This window comes from Malaya genurostris, chromosome 3 (assembly GCF_030247185.1).
Source record: "Malaya genurostris strain Urasoe2022 chromosome 3, Malgen_1.1, whole genome shotgun sequence".
Lineage (NCBI taxonomy): Eukaryota > Metazoa > Arthropoda > Insecta > Diptera > Culicidae > Malaya > Malaya genurostris.
The window spans coordinates 278598646-278614239 of NC_080572.1; the positions used below are offsets into that span (position 1 = coordinate 278598646).

The 15594-nt window shown below is 38.7% G+C and overlaps 1 protein-coding gene across 13 annotated transcripts in view; it reads right to left on the reverse strand.

The window, feature by feature from the left end:
- Positions 1-12962, reverse strand: part of LOC131434424 (syntaxin-1A) — a 160184-nt gene extending 147222 nt beyond the window's left edge. For 3 of the 13 annotated variants that reach the window (XR_009230330.1, XR_009230322.1, XM_058601118.1), the window contains exons 1-2: positions 12777-12961; positions 11669-12125 (exon numbers count right to left, since the gene is read on the reverse strand). Coding sequence is in view for 3 of the 13 variants with exons in the window: in XM_058601118.1 (XP_058457101.1) it covers positions 11669-11701 (33 nt within the window). In the remaining 10 variants the exon portion in view is untranslated. Of the gene's footprint in view, positions 1-11668; positions 12311-12465; positions 12488-12554; positions 12642-12714 lie in introns of those variants that run through there. The other 10 variants (XR_009230331.1, XR_009230329.1, XM_058601117.1 and 7 more) reach the window with 8 other exon arrangements.
- Positions 12963-15594: the final 2632 nt, after the last annotated feature.

Below are 15594 nucleotides of genomic sequence, written 5' to 3' on the forward strand. Positions count from 1 at the left end.
AAGAACTACTTCGATTTTTACAAACATTTATCAAGGTTGACAGAAAGACTATTTACTCATATATTTATTTTCCAAACTATTCATGCTTTTGCAAGACTATATGAGAAATCAGTAATTCTTGAGACTTATTCAAACTAATAGTTTATTCCAAGAATATTTCAGCCTAGTATATATTTATATTTGTGGTTACTTACAATAATTCCTGACCCTTCTCTTCTTCCTTCACGGAACAAAATTCTTCTAAAATTCTTAAAATTATCGCTTGTCGCTTTGGAAAACAACAACAATCTATGCCTCCAGTGACGGAGAAGATTTCTTTAAAATAATAACTTGACCTAAGTTGAAACATCACGTTTGGAATAAATAAACTTACGAATATTAAGAATTAAGACGAAAGCTGATCTTCATGATCCAAATGGGAATATTATCGCCAAAATTCGTCGATAGAAACAGCCGCGTCCAAGTTAAACAATGTTACTTGAAAGTGCTCAACAAACACACTTGCGCACACACGGAAAAACACCCACTGAACCCGCTCGCCCACAAGTAAACGAATCGATTCCTGTATGAGTGACTCTGTACGTTTAACCGCCGAAACAAACAACCCCTCATAATTTTCCCGGAAAATTTGAAAGAAAAAGATACCGAGATTGATATCAGTAACTGAATTCACCCAAACCAAAGCAGCGTTGGGTCATTTTTCATTCATGAAAATCACTGCAACGAATCCGGCCATGCTCAGCCGATGATAGGTAATAGCAGTTATCAGAACCACCGCCCAACGGGGTAGCAGGCGCAGATGAGATCCCATTCCAACGTCCGTCCACTGGTGAAGTCCTTGCCCCGAAACTTGAAGCGCGTCATTGCGTCATGAGTTTTTTTTAGTTCCCCGGAATAAATGTGTCTCCACACAAGCAAACGGGAACTCATTTCCCATCCAGCTATCCTACCAGCTCTCACGTGTTCTCAGACAGAAAATGAGCACAGGAGCGCAAGGACATTGTAGTGTTCTCGGTGTGCTCTCTGTTTTAGCGTATAAAAATGGATTGGCGCTCGAGACCGCATTCGCACACACCGTAGAATCCACTCAAGTTTTCCTCTGTTTTGCATGTATTATTTTTTTCTATGTTCCACGAATTTAAAGGTTTTCCGCTTCCTCTTCAGTCTTGTGTAGTCGGGTAATTTCGTGCTGACTAATCTGTTGTCTATGGGAAACACAACGATCATCTTATCAGCAGCGTCATTCCCGTATGTGATGGATCGCCCAAGTAATGGAAATCTAAATCTGTACTCATAGAAAAACATTGCTGAGATTCTGCTCAGGAAACGCTCGGGTGGGGTCAGTTCCAACTGCTTTTTTCCAAGGTTGCATCTGACTCGAGGACGTTGGGTGACTCCCCACTGCCCCGGTACCGGTGTAATTTTCTCCTGTGGAGAACTGTACGAAGGGTAGGGTTGAAGTATAACTGCTTTCAATGTCCAAAAAACACGAAGTAGAGTTTTTGCACTTGAATACAATTGCATTAGCTCAGCAAGACTTGGAATGCACAAACATCCGATGAGTTTGATACTTTCCGGTAATTTATCTTATCGATTGGGAAACAAACATGTCAACTTAGGGCATCCGTCTGTTGAAGCCTTTCGATGATATTTTTGACGTGAAAACGTCTTACTTTATCATCTTTTAAAAATTTACCATGACCAGCAATTTACGATTAAATTGTTGGCAGACTAAACATCCATATATTACATGGAATTAAAAGTTTCGGGCCTGCCATTAGAAGACGTGAATAGTGTATAACCGTGTATATTTTTGTTGAGAACAAGCCTCTAGATCGTTCAATATCAAATTTCATGACAATCTATCCACTAGTGTTTGAATAACAGATTTGCGGTACGGTTTGGTCCACAATCCCTCTTATTCTCCAGATCTGGCCCCAGCGACTATTATCTATTTCCAAACCTGAAAAGGTTTTCTCCGGGGAAAAAAAATTCGTGGAATGCTGAGGGCAGAAACGCAGAAACGGAAGCTTATTTTGAAGGCCTTGACAAATCTTTTTTTTTTAAAGGGTATTAAAATATTGGAGGACCGATGGGTCATGTGTATCGCTCTAGATGGAGATTATAATAAAGAATAAAAATGTTTTCACGGTAAAATTCGATTTTTTTTTCGTTGCACCCAGGACTTCTCGTTCCATGTAGTATGACTTGAAAATTAAGTTCTCTCGTACTTTTGGGTATCAACGATTATCAAGGAGAAAAATTAATCACGCTTACTTGCCTCTCTCGCACTCAAAAAATGGTTTTAATGTGGTCAAATACATATCCGCTGTTTTTCAAAGAAGGGCGAACCTAACACTGACAGCAAAATGAGAAAAACGTCGATGAATGCTTCGACTTTGGTTTCAAGTCCTATTTAGAAATTATCGTATATTCTCAGATCAATTTTTGATTAGCCGATAAACTGTTGGTTTCCTATTGAATAAATCAACATGAAAAGAGTTTTGCCCTTTTCCGATTTGTTTACTTTTATGCTTGCTGTGAATTATGAAGTTACGCCCTCGCACATTTTTCGTGAAATTGATTCGTTTTCGCGACTAAGGTTAATCTGCGGATAATTTTATCGTCTCATTTGCTATTTCCAGTAGTAAAAAGTTCGGAAACCATCTAAAATAAAGAAAATAAATAGTTTCGCCCTTCCTTACTAGCAATTGAAGTATCGCCCTGTTTGTTGGCATGGAACACGGACGGCGAAACTTACCTAAACAAATGGAATGAAAGTTTCACCCTTTATAGTTCTTTGTATTACTAAGATTGAGATTTTTGTAGAATCAGAATTTTTAGGTAAAATTGTAGGATTTTATTGGTAGGTGAGGAAAACACGATTTGTTTTTTTTTTGTTGTAAGATTCGCCCTTATTTGAAAATCAGCTGATATTAGGTCCGCCCTTCAACTTAACAAACATTACAGAAAAATTGAACAAACTTTTTTTCATCTATTTTTTCAACCCCAGTTTGAAATTAATTATGGCCATTCACCGGGGTGGGAAAATTAATGCTAGTTACATTCCATTTGGTTACAGAAAGTTTCAAATGCTTTTCAATGATGTCCTGTTGGGTTTATCATCGTTGTTTTCTGTGGGATCAGTATTAAAGGAAAATGTACTCAAAATTGTTTACATTAACCAAATTCTTCAATTTGGTTCTTCTAAGGACCAAAAATCGATTCCAGGGAACCATTGTTGATAATGTTGTCCATTCAAATGCTATCGACAGTATTAATTTAATTCACACCCTTGGTAATTCTGCAAAAGGGCTATTTTTGATTCTCTTTGGCCCCGCCTTTTTTAATTGTGTACGAGTATTATATGCTTCGTGTGCATAGCTGATACTGAAGTGTAGGTGTACCGCGTAACAATTTCGGGAGCAAAATGAAAACATGCACCAATCACATAAATAAACAACGATTATTGATATTTGGAAGTGTGTCAGTTTCCAGAAAATGTAAATTTTTCGTCTGCTCAGCGTTTTAAATTGAACTGCTAGGTACGCATGGAAGTTCAATTTGAACTGCTCTGCACTGACGATTCGAAGACGAAATGTAAAGAATAGCATAAAGCACAAAACGGCCACCCGGGTTGACGGTTGAATAAATAGGACGCTGGTCTTCCAAACCAGTTGTCGTATGTTCGAGCCCCGACCTGGAAGGATTCTTAGTGTTAGTAGGATCCATAGTACTTGCCATGCAATGATTCTGAACACTAAAAATCGGCTGCGAAGTCTGTTGAAAAAGAAAGGCCAAATTCCACAAACGGAATGTAATGCCAAGACTTTTCCAAAACGGCCATCACCAAAATTTGCGGTCGGCCAGTTCGATCGCCTCTTCGTTTCATTCGGGACTTCAGAAAAAAAATTGCGCTTCGGAGCAATACAAAAAAGTGTTTCGCAAATAGCGTTAACTTTAAGTCTGCTTATCCGTTCAAATTGAACTGTCTAAGTTTTTGCACTAAGCAATTCAATTTGAACTGCTCTGCACTGAAGAGTCGAAGACGAAACGTAAATAATAGTGATGGAAGTTAAATTTGAACTACTTCAAGCACTGATAAGCCGAAGGCGAAACGTCAAGAAATCAAATCGTTCAGAGTTTTGCCTTGCTCGTGCAAAAAAACAGCCTCTTCCTAATCCATGGAAGTGTGTGCCTTTCTCTTGACATTCAAATAGAATAATTTACATATATTTTTTCATAAGAATAATTTCTGACACGAATCCGGGCTGATTTTTGAAACAACATCGTTCAGATTGATTTTGAAAAAATGTGCGCATAGAAAAAAGCGATTCGTCGGTTACGCCACTTCAACGATTATATCTTCAGAACTGGAAGTGTTAGTAATTAGTAATCTTCAAACTTGATCAATGATACAATAGTAGCTCTCAAACGAGCCTAGAATTGTTGAAATTGGATCCGTCATCTATGAAAAAAATCAGCAAGAAAAAAGGAAAGAAATCGTTTTGGCGGTTCCGTCACTTATACCGTCATATCTCCGGAACCGAAAGTGACACTCAGTTGATCTTCGAACTTGATTCCCAGTACAAGTGTAGCTGTTGAACGAATCCAAGTTTGTAAAAATCGGCTCAGTCATCTTTGAGAATGAGCGGAGAAAAATTCTTGAAAGGTCGCATGTTTCCCTGAAGAAATCTTTTCAGGTTTGGAAATTGATAATAGTCGTTGTGGGCCAGATCTGGAGAATACGGGGGATCGTGGACCAATTCGTAACGCACATCTGTTATTCACACACTAGTGGATAGATTGTCATGAAATTTGGTATTGGGCCATCTAGAGGCTTGCTCTCAACAAATATTCACACTGTTCGAAATTATTCACGTCTTTTCTGTGAGAGGCCCGGGACTTTACATTCCGTGTAGTAATTTCGGTTGCTTTTTGACACAAACCGTTTAGATTGATTCTAAAAATATGTGCGGATAGAACAAAAAACAATTCGTCGGTTACTCACTTTAGCGACTTTATGTTCAGAACCGGAAGTGTTAGCAAGCTTGATGAATAATCCAATAGTAGCTTTCAAACGTATCGAATTAAGTTGATGAAAAAAATCGTTTTGGCGGTTCCGTTACTTATACTGTCATATCTCCGGAACCGAAAGTGACTGTCAATTGATCTTTGAACTTGAGTCCCAGTATAATAGTAGCTTTTAAACAAGTCCAAGTTTGTTGAAATCGGCTTAGTCATATTTGAGAAAATTGGACGGTGAAAACTCTTTGAAAGATCGAATTACACTAGCAATTTCCGGAGCTCGGTTTTCCAGCAATTCTATTACCTTTCTATAGAGAATAGCAAAAGGGTATTTTCCTTTAAAAATCGCATACCGTTTCTGCTTCGACGAATGGAATAAGAAGTCCCGGGCCCAACGAAGAAAAAGTCGATTTTTTATTATGAAAACATTTTTATTCTTCAGTATAATCTCCATCTAGAGCGATACACATCGGTCCTCCAACATTTTGATGCCATTTGAAAAAAAAAGATTTGTTAAAGCCTTCAAAATAGGCTTCCGTTTCGGCAATGACCTCAGCATTCGCGAAAAAATTTTTCCCTGAAGAAACCTTTTCAGGTTTGGAAACAGATAATAGTCACTGGGGGCCAGGTCTGGAGAATACGGGGGATGGTGGACCTATCCGTACCGCAAATCATTCAATTTCATAAACAATGTTTTACCAGGACATGAAACGTCGATCGCGTCTAAAACCGTACAACTTTGACGGATACACCAACAAGCAAAAGTTTACGATAAGGCCACCAAATAATTAAAGGCATGAAATTGCAGTTTTGAACCGCTGTGCAATGCTTCTCTAACTTCTCGATGCTGTGCTTGAAGAAGGATTTTTCTTTTGTCACAAAAGACTTCCAGCAATTGCTTCTTCATTGGAGTTGAATTTATTACCGACGAGCACTTTTTTTTAGATCACCAAATAGCCAGTAGTCAATGGGGACCAGATCTGGACTAGATGGTGAATGAGTAAGCAAGTGTTTTATTCTTCGACATATGAGGTCGTTTTTCTTTGATTTTTGCATTCAACAACGCTATCTAGATCTAGTATTCGCTCTTGATTGTTTTTCCTTCCCAAACATAATCGATGAAGAATATACCATTTGCATCCCAGAATATTGGAACCATAAACTTCTCAGCTGACTTCCCAGTTTCTTTTGACGCTGCGCACGTGAATCACCGGCTGTAGTCTAAGATGATGATCGTTTTGATTCCGAAGCGAAGTGATGGATCCATATTTCATCCATTGTCATATATCGACTCAAAAAATCAGATTTGGTACTTGTAAGTATGGCCTAAAACTATTCTGAATCATCAACACGTTGTTGTTGTTTTCAACCGACTGTGAGTACACTCGGCACCCTCTTTGAAAAGAGAGTTTGCTCATGGTCAAATGTTCATGCATAATTGTAAGCACTCTGCCTTCTGATATCGTTACGTTAATTTCAACACTTTTTTCTATGTTTCCCGAAGTAACCAACTCAATTGGACGTTCACCATCAGCGGCCAAGTTTAAATTCAGCATACCAATAACAAATGATTCTTCTCGATGGAGTAGACTTCGGATAACACTTTTGAAGCCATTTCTGAGCTTCTACAGTATTTTGTTTTTATCAAGACGCGACGATTGTTTTGAATCAGTTTCAACCATAAAGTTATTGCGTGACAAAAAAACTTTTTGACCATATGTGCGGGATTATAAAACGAACTCAGATGGGCTGGGTGAAAGACATCGACTTATCCATCACTCCAAACCTGTCCTTCCCGATGCCAATTATTCAGAAATTATTTTAGGTATCGCATGGTTGGAAAAATTCTGAGATTTCAAAAATACAAAAAAAAATTCTTGATACCAAATGTTTTACAATTGCATGAAATGTCGAAATCTTGTGTTATCTCAAAAACATTTTTGAAAAAGTCCTATTAAAATGTTTTTTGAATTGCACTAGATTTCAATGTTTCGTACATTTCTAAGACGGAACAAGAAAATCGCACAACTTTGAAAACTCGCATAAAAACAGTCGCTTAAAAAGAGACGTGAATGTATTTATAGTTTTCATGTATAAACGAAGTCAAAAGTTAATTTTACCTTCCCTATATCGGAAGAGGAATCAATGTCGTCCGCAAAACCAAGGAGCATGTGAGACTTACTGATGATGGTTTCATTTCTCAGTACGCCGGATCTTCGTATCGAGCGCTATATTGAACAACGCATTTGAGATCGCGTCGCCCTGCTTCAATCCATCTAACGTTAGGAAAGCATCGGATGTCGTACCAGCTATCTTGACGCTTGATTTCGATCTATCGAGTGTCGCACGAATCAGTCTAATTAGCTATGTATTCTAACATGACCTGCCACAATTCGTTTAATTTCACTAAGTCATACGCCGCGGAGGACATTGATATTATTGGTGCGGATCGTAGAGCTGTGGAAGAGGCTTTTGTGTCCTTCAAGAAAGAAGCTGCGAGAATAGGGTTGCCGATGAACTCTACCAGGACAAAGTACATGGTGGCTGGTAGAGACCGGGGCAGCACAAACGGAGCAGGATCCGAGATGGATATTACTGGAGTACGATACGAGGTCGTTGACGAGTTCATATATCTGGAACACTAGTGACATGCGATAATGAAATTAGCCGCCAGGTAAACAGGTGCATTGAAGCTGATATTAGGGCTTTCTACGGACTGCGTAACCAGTTGAAGTCCCGTAGCTTGCAGACACGTCCAGTCGGCTGGCCATGTAGCAAGAATGCCGGAAGAGAGAATGGCCTACGTGATGCTCAGCTGAGAATCTGGGAGAGGTCGTCGACTGCAGAGTAGACCTTGCACTCACTGGGTGGGCGCAAGAAGATGCACGCGGGGACGGGTATAGCGTGATGGGTAAGTCGATGGCTTTCATGCAGTCCACCTGGGTTCGATCCCGAACCCTGCACATAGAGTCAGAAAGTTTTTTTGGCTCGATGAGGTGAATGACCTTAATGTTAAAGCCTCTATAATAGAAACAAAAAAAAAATGCACACGCAGCAGGACTGCAGAGCGATTGGAGAACGGTGGTTCAAGATCGTGTATCCTGGAAATCCACAATTCGTTCGGTCAAGCTCCGGAGACGGGTTGGGCACCATTAAAGTAAAGTATATAGAGAGAAATAAATTGCTTCCTATATAGAAATGAATTGGATGAGACTCCTAGTGTTATATACCATTCGACTCATCTCAACGAGATATCTGTGTGTCTATGTGCGAGCATCTTTCCTTTCAATTTTTTCGGGCATTCTAGCCGATTTAAACAATGTTAGAATAGTTTGAAGGCTACTGTCGGGTCGTTGATCAAGTTCGAAAACTTCCGGTTCCGGAGATATTATGTTATAAGTGACATAACCGACAAGTCGCACTTTTTTTTCTATCCGCTCAATTTTATCGAAGTATTATTACCGATCCGTTAGTTTCCGGAAATATTACCGAATAAACAACGTTAACTTCAAAGCACACTTTTGTGAATTATTCGAATCAATCTGGAAATCAGTTGATTTATCTAAAATCGTTTAAACAATAATCTTTTTTAGAAATTCTATTTCGAAGGATGTTATCACACTACTAGGTGGATTAGGAAGCGTTTATTTTTGAATTTCTTTGATGACCTTTCCCTTGGGCGAGATTCAACAAATTTACCATCAAACGAAGCTTGGGGACTATTGGTTCGCTAATCACACTTTCGTCCATTGATTCTTTGGCATCGTGATAACTTTTTTCTGTAATATCCCCGTACTTATTTAATGGTTGCGATCGTTGTTAGCCGTAGAAGCCGTACATTATTGTAGAGATGGTCGGATTTTGAATATTTGAACAAAAAAAACCCGATCTGAACCGACTTTTGTTGGATACAGGTGAAGATTTTTTTTTGAGCGGATACAGCTTGGGATCGGATTTGAAAATTTTGCATTTAAAAATGATCAGATAAAAGTTTGTTGAACTCGGATCAGGGAAAGATTTTCTTTGTCTGGTCCGCGTTTAAGAATTTGACTATTCGATCACCTTTACCATCATTGTAGTTTTATACTGTCAATTCTTGTCTCAGAAGCGGTGAGACTGGTGGGAGCCGGTATTAAAAAGTTTTCGGTGTCCTTGAAAGTTGGTGTGTTTTTATTCGGCCTGCCGAAGTGGATAAGTTTACGACAGTACTGACCTGTGGCTTGCTGAAACTCGTACGTTATCTTTCGCTTCCGAGAACCAAGTAGGAAGGAATTGATCTCTACAAACGCATACGTAATACACGAATACCATTACGAAGCCTATTTTATGTCGAGACGCGTTCTTTCCTTCAACAGGGTTTCAATTTCGCTTGCTGAAAGTTGAGTAGTACTCTTTCTAAAGTGAATGATAATTGACCTTGGCTGTGCAACCGGTACTTTATCAGGTACCTTACCTCTAAATGACGATAGTTTTTGTTCTTTAGGTTTATTTATGTCGAGATCGTCTAATTGTTCACTACGTTGTATTGTTTTTTACACTGTATTGTACTTTGTACTTTAAAGGGTGATTTTTTAAGAGATGGAATACAATTTTCAAAAAGAAAATAAGAAAATTGGTGAAGATTTTATTAAAATCGATAGAACGATCAATATAATTTGATGTTTGAACATGATTTCATGCAAAAGTTGGCCGCGGCTCCGCTTTAGATAGTCCATGCGCAAGGTCCGATTTTAGTACACTCTTTCAAACATTTGGCCGGTATTTCACTAATAAATGCTGCAATATTGGCTTCCATTGTGTCATTTATTGCTGGGGTGTCTCCTTGTAGACATGAGGCTTAAAATGGACCCACAAGAAATAGTCAAAAGGTGTAAAATCATACGATCTAGGCGGCCGATTGACGGGCCCAAAATTTGAGATAAACTGTTCACCGAAAGCGACAGTCCATTTGGTCATTGTTTCGCGTGCCGTGTTAGATGTGGCACCGTCTTGTTGAAACCACATGTCAGGTATGTCCAATTCTTCCATTTTGGGCAAAAGCGCTCGCCATTCACAGTAACGTTTCCGCCCATCGTCGCTGGACACAATTTTTTGATAAAAAAAGCAGATAACCAAGCAAGATTTTCAATAGTAAAATACAATTATTTGCAAACGTTGTTCGTTCGTAAGTCGATTCTTATCAAATTGTAGACCAAACTGAACAAGTTTGACAATGACACAAGACACGATTCACGCGGTATCTGTCAAATCAGTGTTGCCAAAAAGATACCAGCAAAAAAATCACCCTTTATCACTGAGACTGCAGCGGTACGTCTGTTTTGATCACGGCATGCAAGCGAATTGAATGCCTTAGTACATCCTTCTTCATAAGCTTCCAGAAGTAATTGATATGTCGAAGTCCATTTACAATAGTGAATAGAGGTAGCACATTTGACGCATATTTGACTCGAAACCAGTCATGAGACCGATGCCAAAAAATTACTGGCACTAATTTATTGGTCGAACTATTTATTGTGCTCAGGACACATAACTATTTTATGTTTCCTTTACGTTTCGACTCGGAACTGCTAAGTGGCATAACCGTTACACATAAAATAAAGGGGTTATGTGATTTAGACAGCAAATTAGGGTAAACCCCGTATACTATATAGAATGAAAAGTCCCGGGCCTCTCACAGAAAAGTCGTAAATAGTTTCGAATTCGTGAATATTTTTGTTGAGAACAAGCCTCAACATGGCCCAATACAAAATTTCATGACAAATAATTCGGATCACAGTTCTTGTGACAACCTTGTACATAGCCTCTGATCCTAGGAGCATCCAGGGTTGACAATGAAAATCATTCAAAGGCTCGGCTGCTGGTACACGAGGCTAGCTCGTTATTTAAGTTAAAAGTGAATTAGGACGTAGATTGAGTATCTAACCGGATTTCATTTGCCTGATATATGAACGATGATTATTTCGGAACTCATTAAAAACTGACGCGATCATTATGAAATTTTCCAACTTACTCAAAAAAAGAAGCTCATAATTCCATTGGTTTAGCGCAAAACGATGCCACTATAATTCTTCAACAATATTCATGCTAACTCTTCTACTGAACCAATTTCAAACTTCCGAACAATGAGAGAAACCTTCAAATCATTACCATCACGAAAATGGCATTCATGGGAACTGCTGCGCGCTGGAACGAACATTTCAGCACCGTCTAGTTAGTTAGTTAAGCTCAACAACGGCATTCACACTTGCAATGCGAAAAAGAGAAGCGTTTTATGCAACATCACACACTCGTCGTTAGAATTTTATGGAAATTTCAACGCTGCTCCCGTCCTCCCATCCCAAAGTCCAATTGCGAAACAGACAATTCCATGCATGGATCGCTCCGGTGAATCTTTCGATTTGACATTTAATCGCCCAGCCAACAAATGATAAAAACTGGTTTCACACAGAACAAACCAAAAAAAACACACCGAGGGAGACACCGAACAACGGAAAACGGATAACATAAACGACACGTAATGGGCGAGGGTTGGAGGAAAGGTCACTAATGATATCGGGATACAAACACAAAATCTGAAATGAGGTAAGCACTCGTCTCGGAAACGGTCGTTTCCGGATGGTGCACATTTTGTGATACGTACCGCCTGTAGGGCTGCTAATCTATCCTTCGTCATTTTGGAGGCTGTGGTTGGGTCGGCCGAAGGACACTACTCCAGCGTAACGAGAAAAGCACACAACTTGAATTTTGTTTCTTCTTGACCGAGGTACCCTCACGCCGGGATACAAAATATACGGACTACTAGCTTCCTTCAGGCAGGAATATACACACTTCGAACACTTCCGGCACGCTTGTGCACCTCACTGCCAGCAGTTTTGCGGCAGGCAGCTTCACTGCTTCTCAGGAACCGGACTTTCTTTCCTGCGTTGCCAGTACCCAAGGACCCATTCACACCCGAATTCCCATCGAGAGCTTGATCCGATTACTATCACTACAGTGGAATGCACTTTTGTCTGCCACAATCGAAACTTTTGCCTGCTTAATTGAAAAGGTGTCTCCACCTTAATATAGAACTCGTACTAAAGTTTGCACTTTTTCATCTGTCAAGGGAGGAAAAAATATCATTCACCGGAACTATCACGGTCAGGGTCAGTTTCCGTAGATTCAGGGCGCAACAAAACACGATAACCGACTGCACAAGATAATACAACTAGGTTACAGTTTTCCGGGAATGATTTTCGCGGAATTCCGAAATTTAAATCCAGAATTTCGGCCTGACCAATGACTAGTGAATAGAGTGTGTGAAAATCGATATCTTAACGCGACGTCGTTATGCAGCAGTGTGTATACTACACAAATTGAGAGACGCTCGCAGTATCTGGCTCTCTGGCTACACACGGCCACACAATGGACTTGCGTACAGTTAACATTCATTCATACACAATACTAAACACATCCATGAGCGTATTTTGGCTCTCACGGTGTGTCAGTTTTCAGCCACTGAAGCTGGCAACACTAGCCCTACATACACTAGCAAACTGCACTCCTATGTTTTGACAGCCGAGCAATGATTTTTTTTTTCATTTAGCTCTTCCTCTCACAGAGAGCTGTCACTACTCAAACGTAGCAAAGAAAAAAATGCAAGAAATTATTGATTTTTCACGATTTTCTACATCGAATCACTAGTACCCAGTTTGGGAAACTATTTCTTCCGACAAATTTCTGCCGCTTTCACTGAACAATATGCACACCTGGAAGCGCAACACCGAAACGAAAAGTGGTCGCCGAATGGAGAAATAGATACGCTCCGCAATCACTGGAAAACCTGGTAATCACCAGAAAATCCGGGGCGTACCACCACCACGTACGACACTGAAAAACACCAAGCACACCAGAAACGTCTTAAACGCAAGGGCGTCAGACTACGAATGGAAGAAAGTGTCACTGCTCACTGCACTGCCTCAGAGTGCTGATTGCGTGCTTGGTAGTGGCACTTTCGCTCATTTTTTTCTCAGCAGAGGCTGAGCTCTTCTGATATGAGCATGGGTGCCATCACAAACACAACTACAGCCCATGTGCAGTGGGTGATACACACTAACCGCCGATGTATCAATTTGTGAGTTAGTTCCACAACATACCACAGACATTGGTATAGCCGAGGGGGACGACACTAAAAAATGCACTTCGCTTCGATTAGTCTTTTTTGCGCTGCATACGATCATGCACACTTTCCTTTTCTTTGATACACATAGTAACGGTTGAATATGGATCGATCGTCTTTTCTTGGGTTTTTGCTGGTTAAAAACATAATCATGGAGATATGATGTATCGTAATAAGCAAAGTAACCTAAAAATTTCAAATGTCACATGAAGAAAAATATAATTTCAAAGACAATTTTTTTTTTATTTTTCAAGGAACAATGGTATTAAATTTAAATAAAATGATGATATTTTTTAGATCATTAGTTTTTAGGAACAGTCAAACATGTGAAGCCATTTTTAGAGAAGCTCGCTTTTTCACTTCGACCGAATCAACAACGATTGTGAATTTTACAATTCAAGGATTCGAATCTAGGTTGAACAAAATTCAAACAAAACGTTTTAGAGCTGATCGAAAACTATGGATCATTGAACATAAGCTGTTATGTTTCTCATATGGAGAAAGCAACAATAGACTCCGATGATATTTGATACTACACAGAAAAAAATGTAGCGTACATCGAAAACTTCAAGAAAACTTTATATAGATTTTGTTGTATGATTATTGTTTCGTCTAAATATAATTATTCGATGAATTACTATCCTATACACAATAAAAAGTTTTTAATGTGAAAATTGTTCATGAAATAGCATAATAGGTGAAAAATAATCCTACTATATAGTAATTTTCTTCAATAATTTCGTTTTGTGAAATGTACAGTTTGCTGTTAATATGTATTAAAGTAAAAAAAAATGAATTGTTACCATTTCTATAAGATTTTCAATAACATATTTTGGATAGATGTAGTTTTTTTCGCTTTCCATTGACTTTTTGTATTTTATTTGAAAAAAAAACAGATTTGCCGTCCCCCTAGGGTATAGCTACCATATGGGGAGGTAAATTCGACCATGCGAGTATAATTGTTTATACCGACTATAAATTGAGTTGAAGTTAATAAATATGCAAAATCATTTTTACTATCAATAATTGTGATCAAATCTGGAACAATGGGCCGTATGAATAAAACATGTGGATCACGTTCCTGCCAACAGCAGAGACTTTACTACACAACAACTTTCGAACATGTAGTATTTACTACAATTTTTTGGTTGCTCCAGAGGTTGCTACTCGTGTGTTTGCTGATAAAGTCAAGTAGAAAAATTATATAAAGTGGCATTTTTGCAGCAGTAAATACGTTTCTTGCTTTTTGCATACTTATTCCAGCTTTTCCGGCTCCGAGTCGATACGGCCTGCAATAAATGCTCTAATTCGAAGGTAATATTAACTAGATGTTCGAACTTGTTTTGCCTTTCTCATATAGAAAGGTTATGCAATCACTGTGAAAACCGACTTTTGAACCGTGACCGGAGGGCCGAATGTCATATACCATTCGACTCAGTTCGTCGAGTACGCAAAATGTCTGTGTGTATGTGTGTGTATGTTTGTATGTGTGTATGTGCGTATGTGTGTTTGTAGCGTTTTTTGCATTAATTTTTCTCGGAGATGGCTGAACCGATTTTCACAAACTTAGATTCGAATGAAAGGTCTTGTGGTCGCATACAAAATTCCTGAATTTCATTTGGATGTGACTCCCAGTTCCGGAGTTATGGGGTAAATTGTGTAAATAAGTGCACAAAGTTTTTTCGGAGATGTCCGAACCGATTTTCGAAGAAAATTATTTTGAAGAATACCACAGTGTTATATATGACAGTATGATTGATATGAGAAAGGCATCACCTCACTGCTAGGTAGATAAAAACAGTTTTTTATTAATATTAAACGCGTTTTACTCTGTGGACTTTGTTTTTGAAACGATACTACAATCAACAGACTTTACTACATTTTATTCATACGGCCCAATATCTTCGCTTCGACTCCGACAATACCGCAGAAAAAATAGTTCGAAAACTGTTCTATATTGCTGATCTTATGAAACACAAAATAATGATTGATTCAACATTGTGTGAAATTTCTATGACAAACATTACTTCTCTCATATACTGTGGAATCCATAAATTGTTTGTATAAAAATTATAATAGTGATAGATGAGATAAATATTGCAGAGTCAAAAACATTATAATAGAGGTATATTTTTCATATTATTCTTTCGAAATAACCATTTTCGATGCGTCATAAGATTTGCCTTATGATTTTCTCTACTCATTTTACCTGAGTGAGTATTGTTCATATTAATCTTTTGAAATGGTGATTTGGTGATTTTTCTGCATCATACAAGACAGCTTGCATATGTTTTACAAATTTTCACGTTCAGCTACCTTCATTGATCAGTTACCCTATAGCCTGTCCTTGATTGGGGAATGATGAAAGGCAAAACAGAGTTCATGACGACTATACGTCATATCATTAA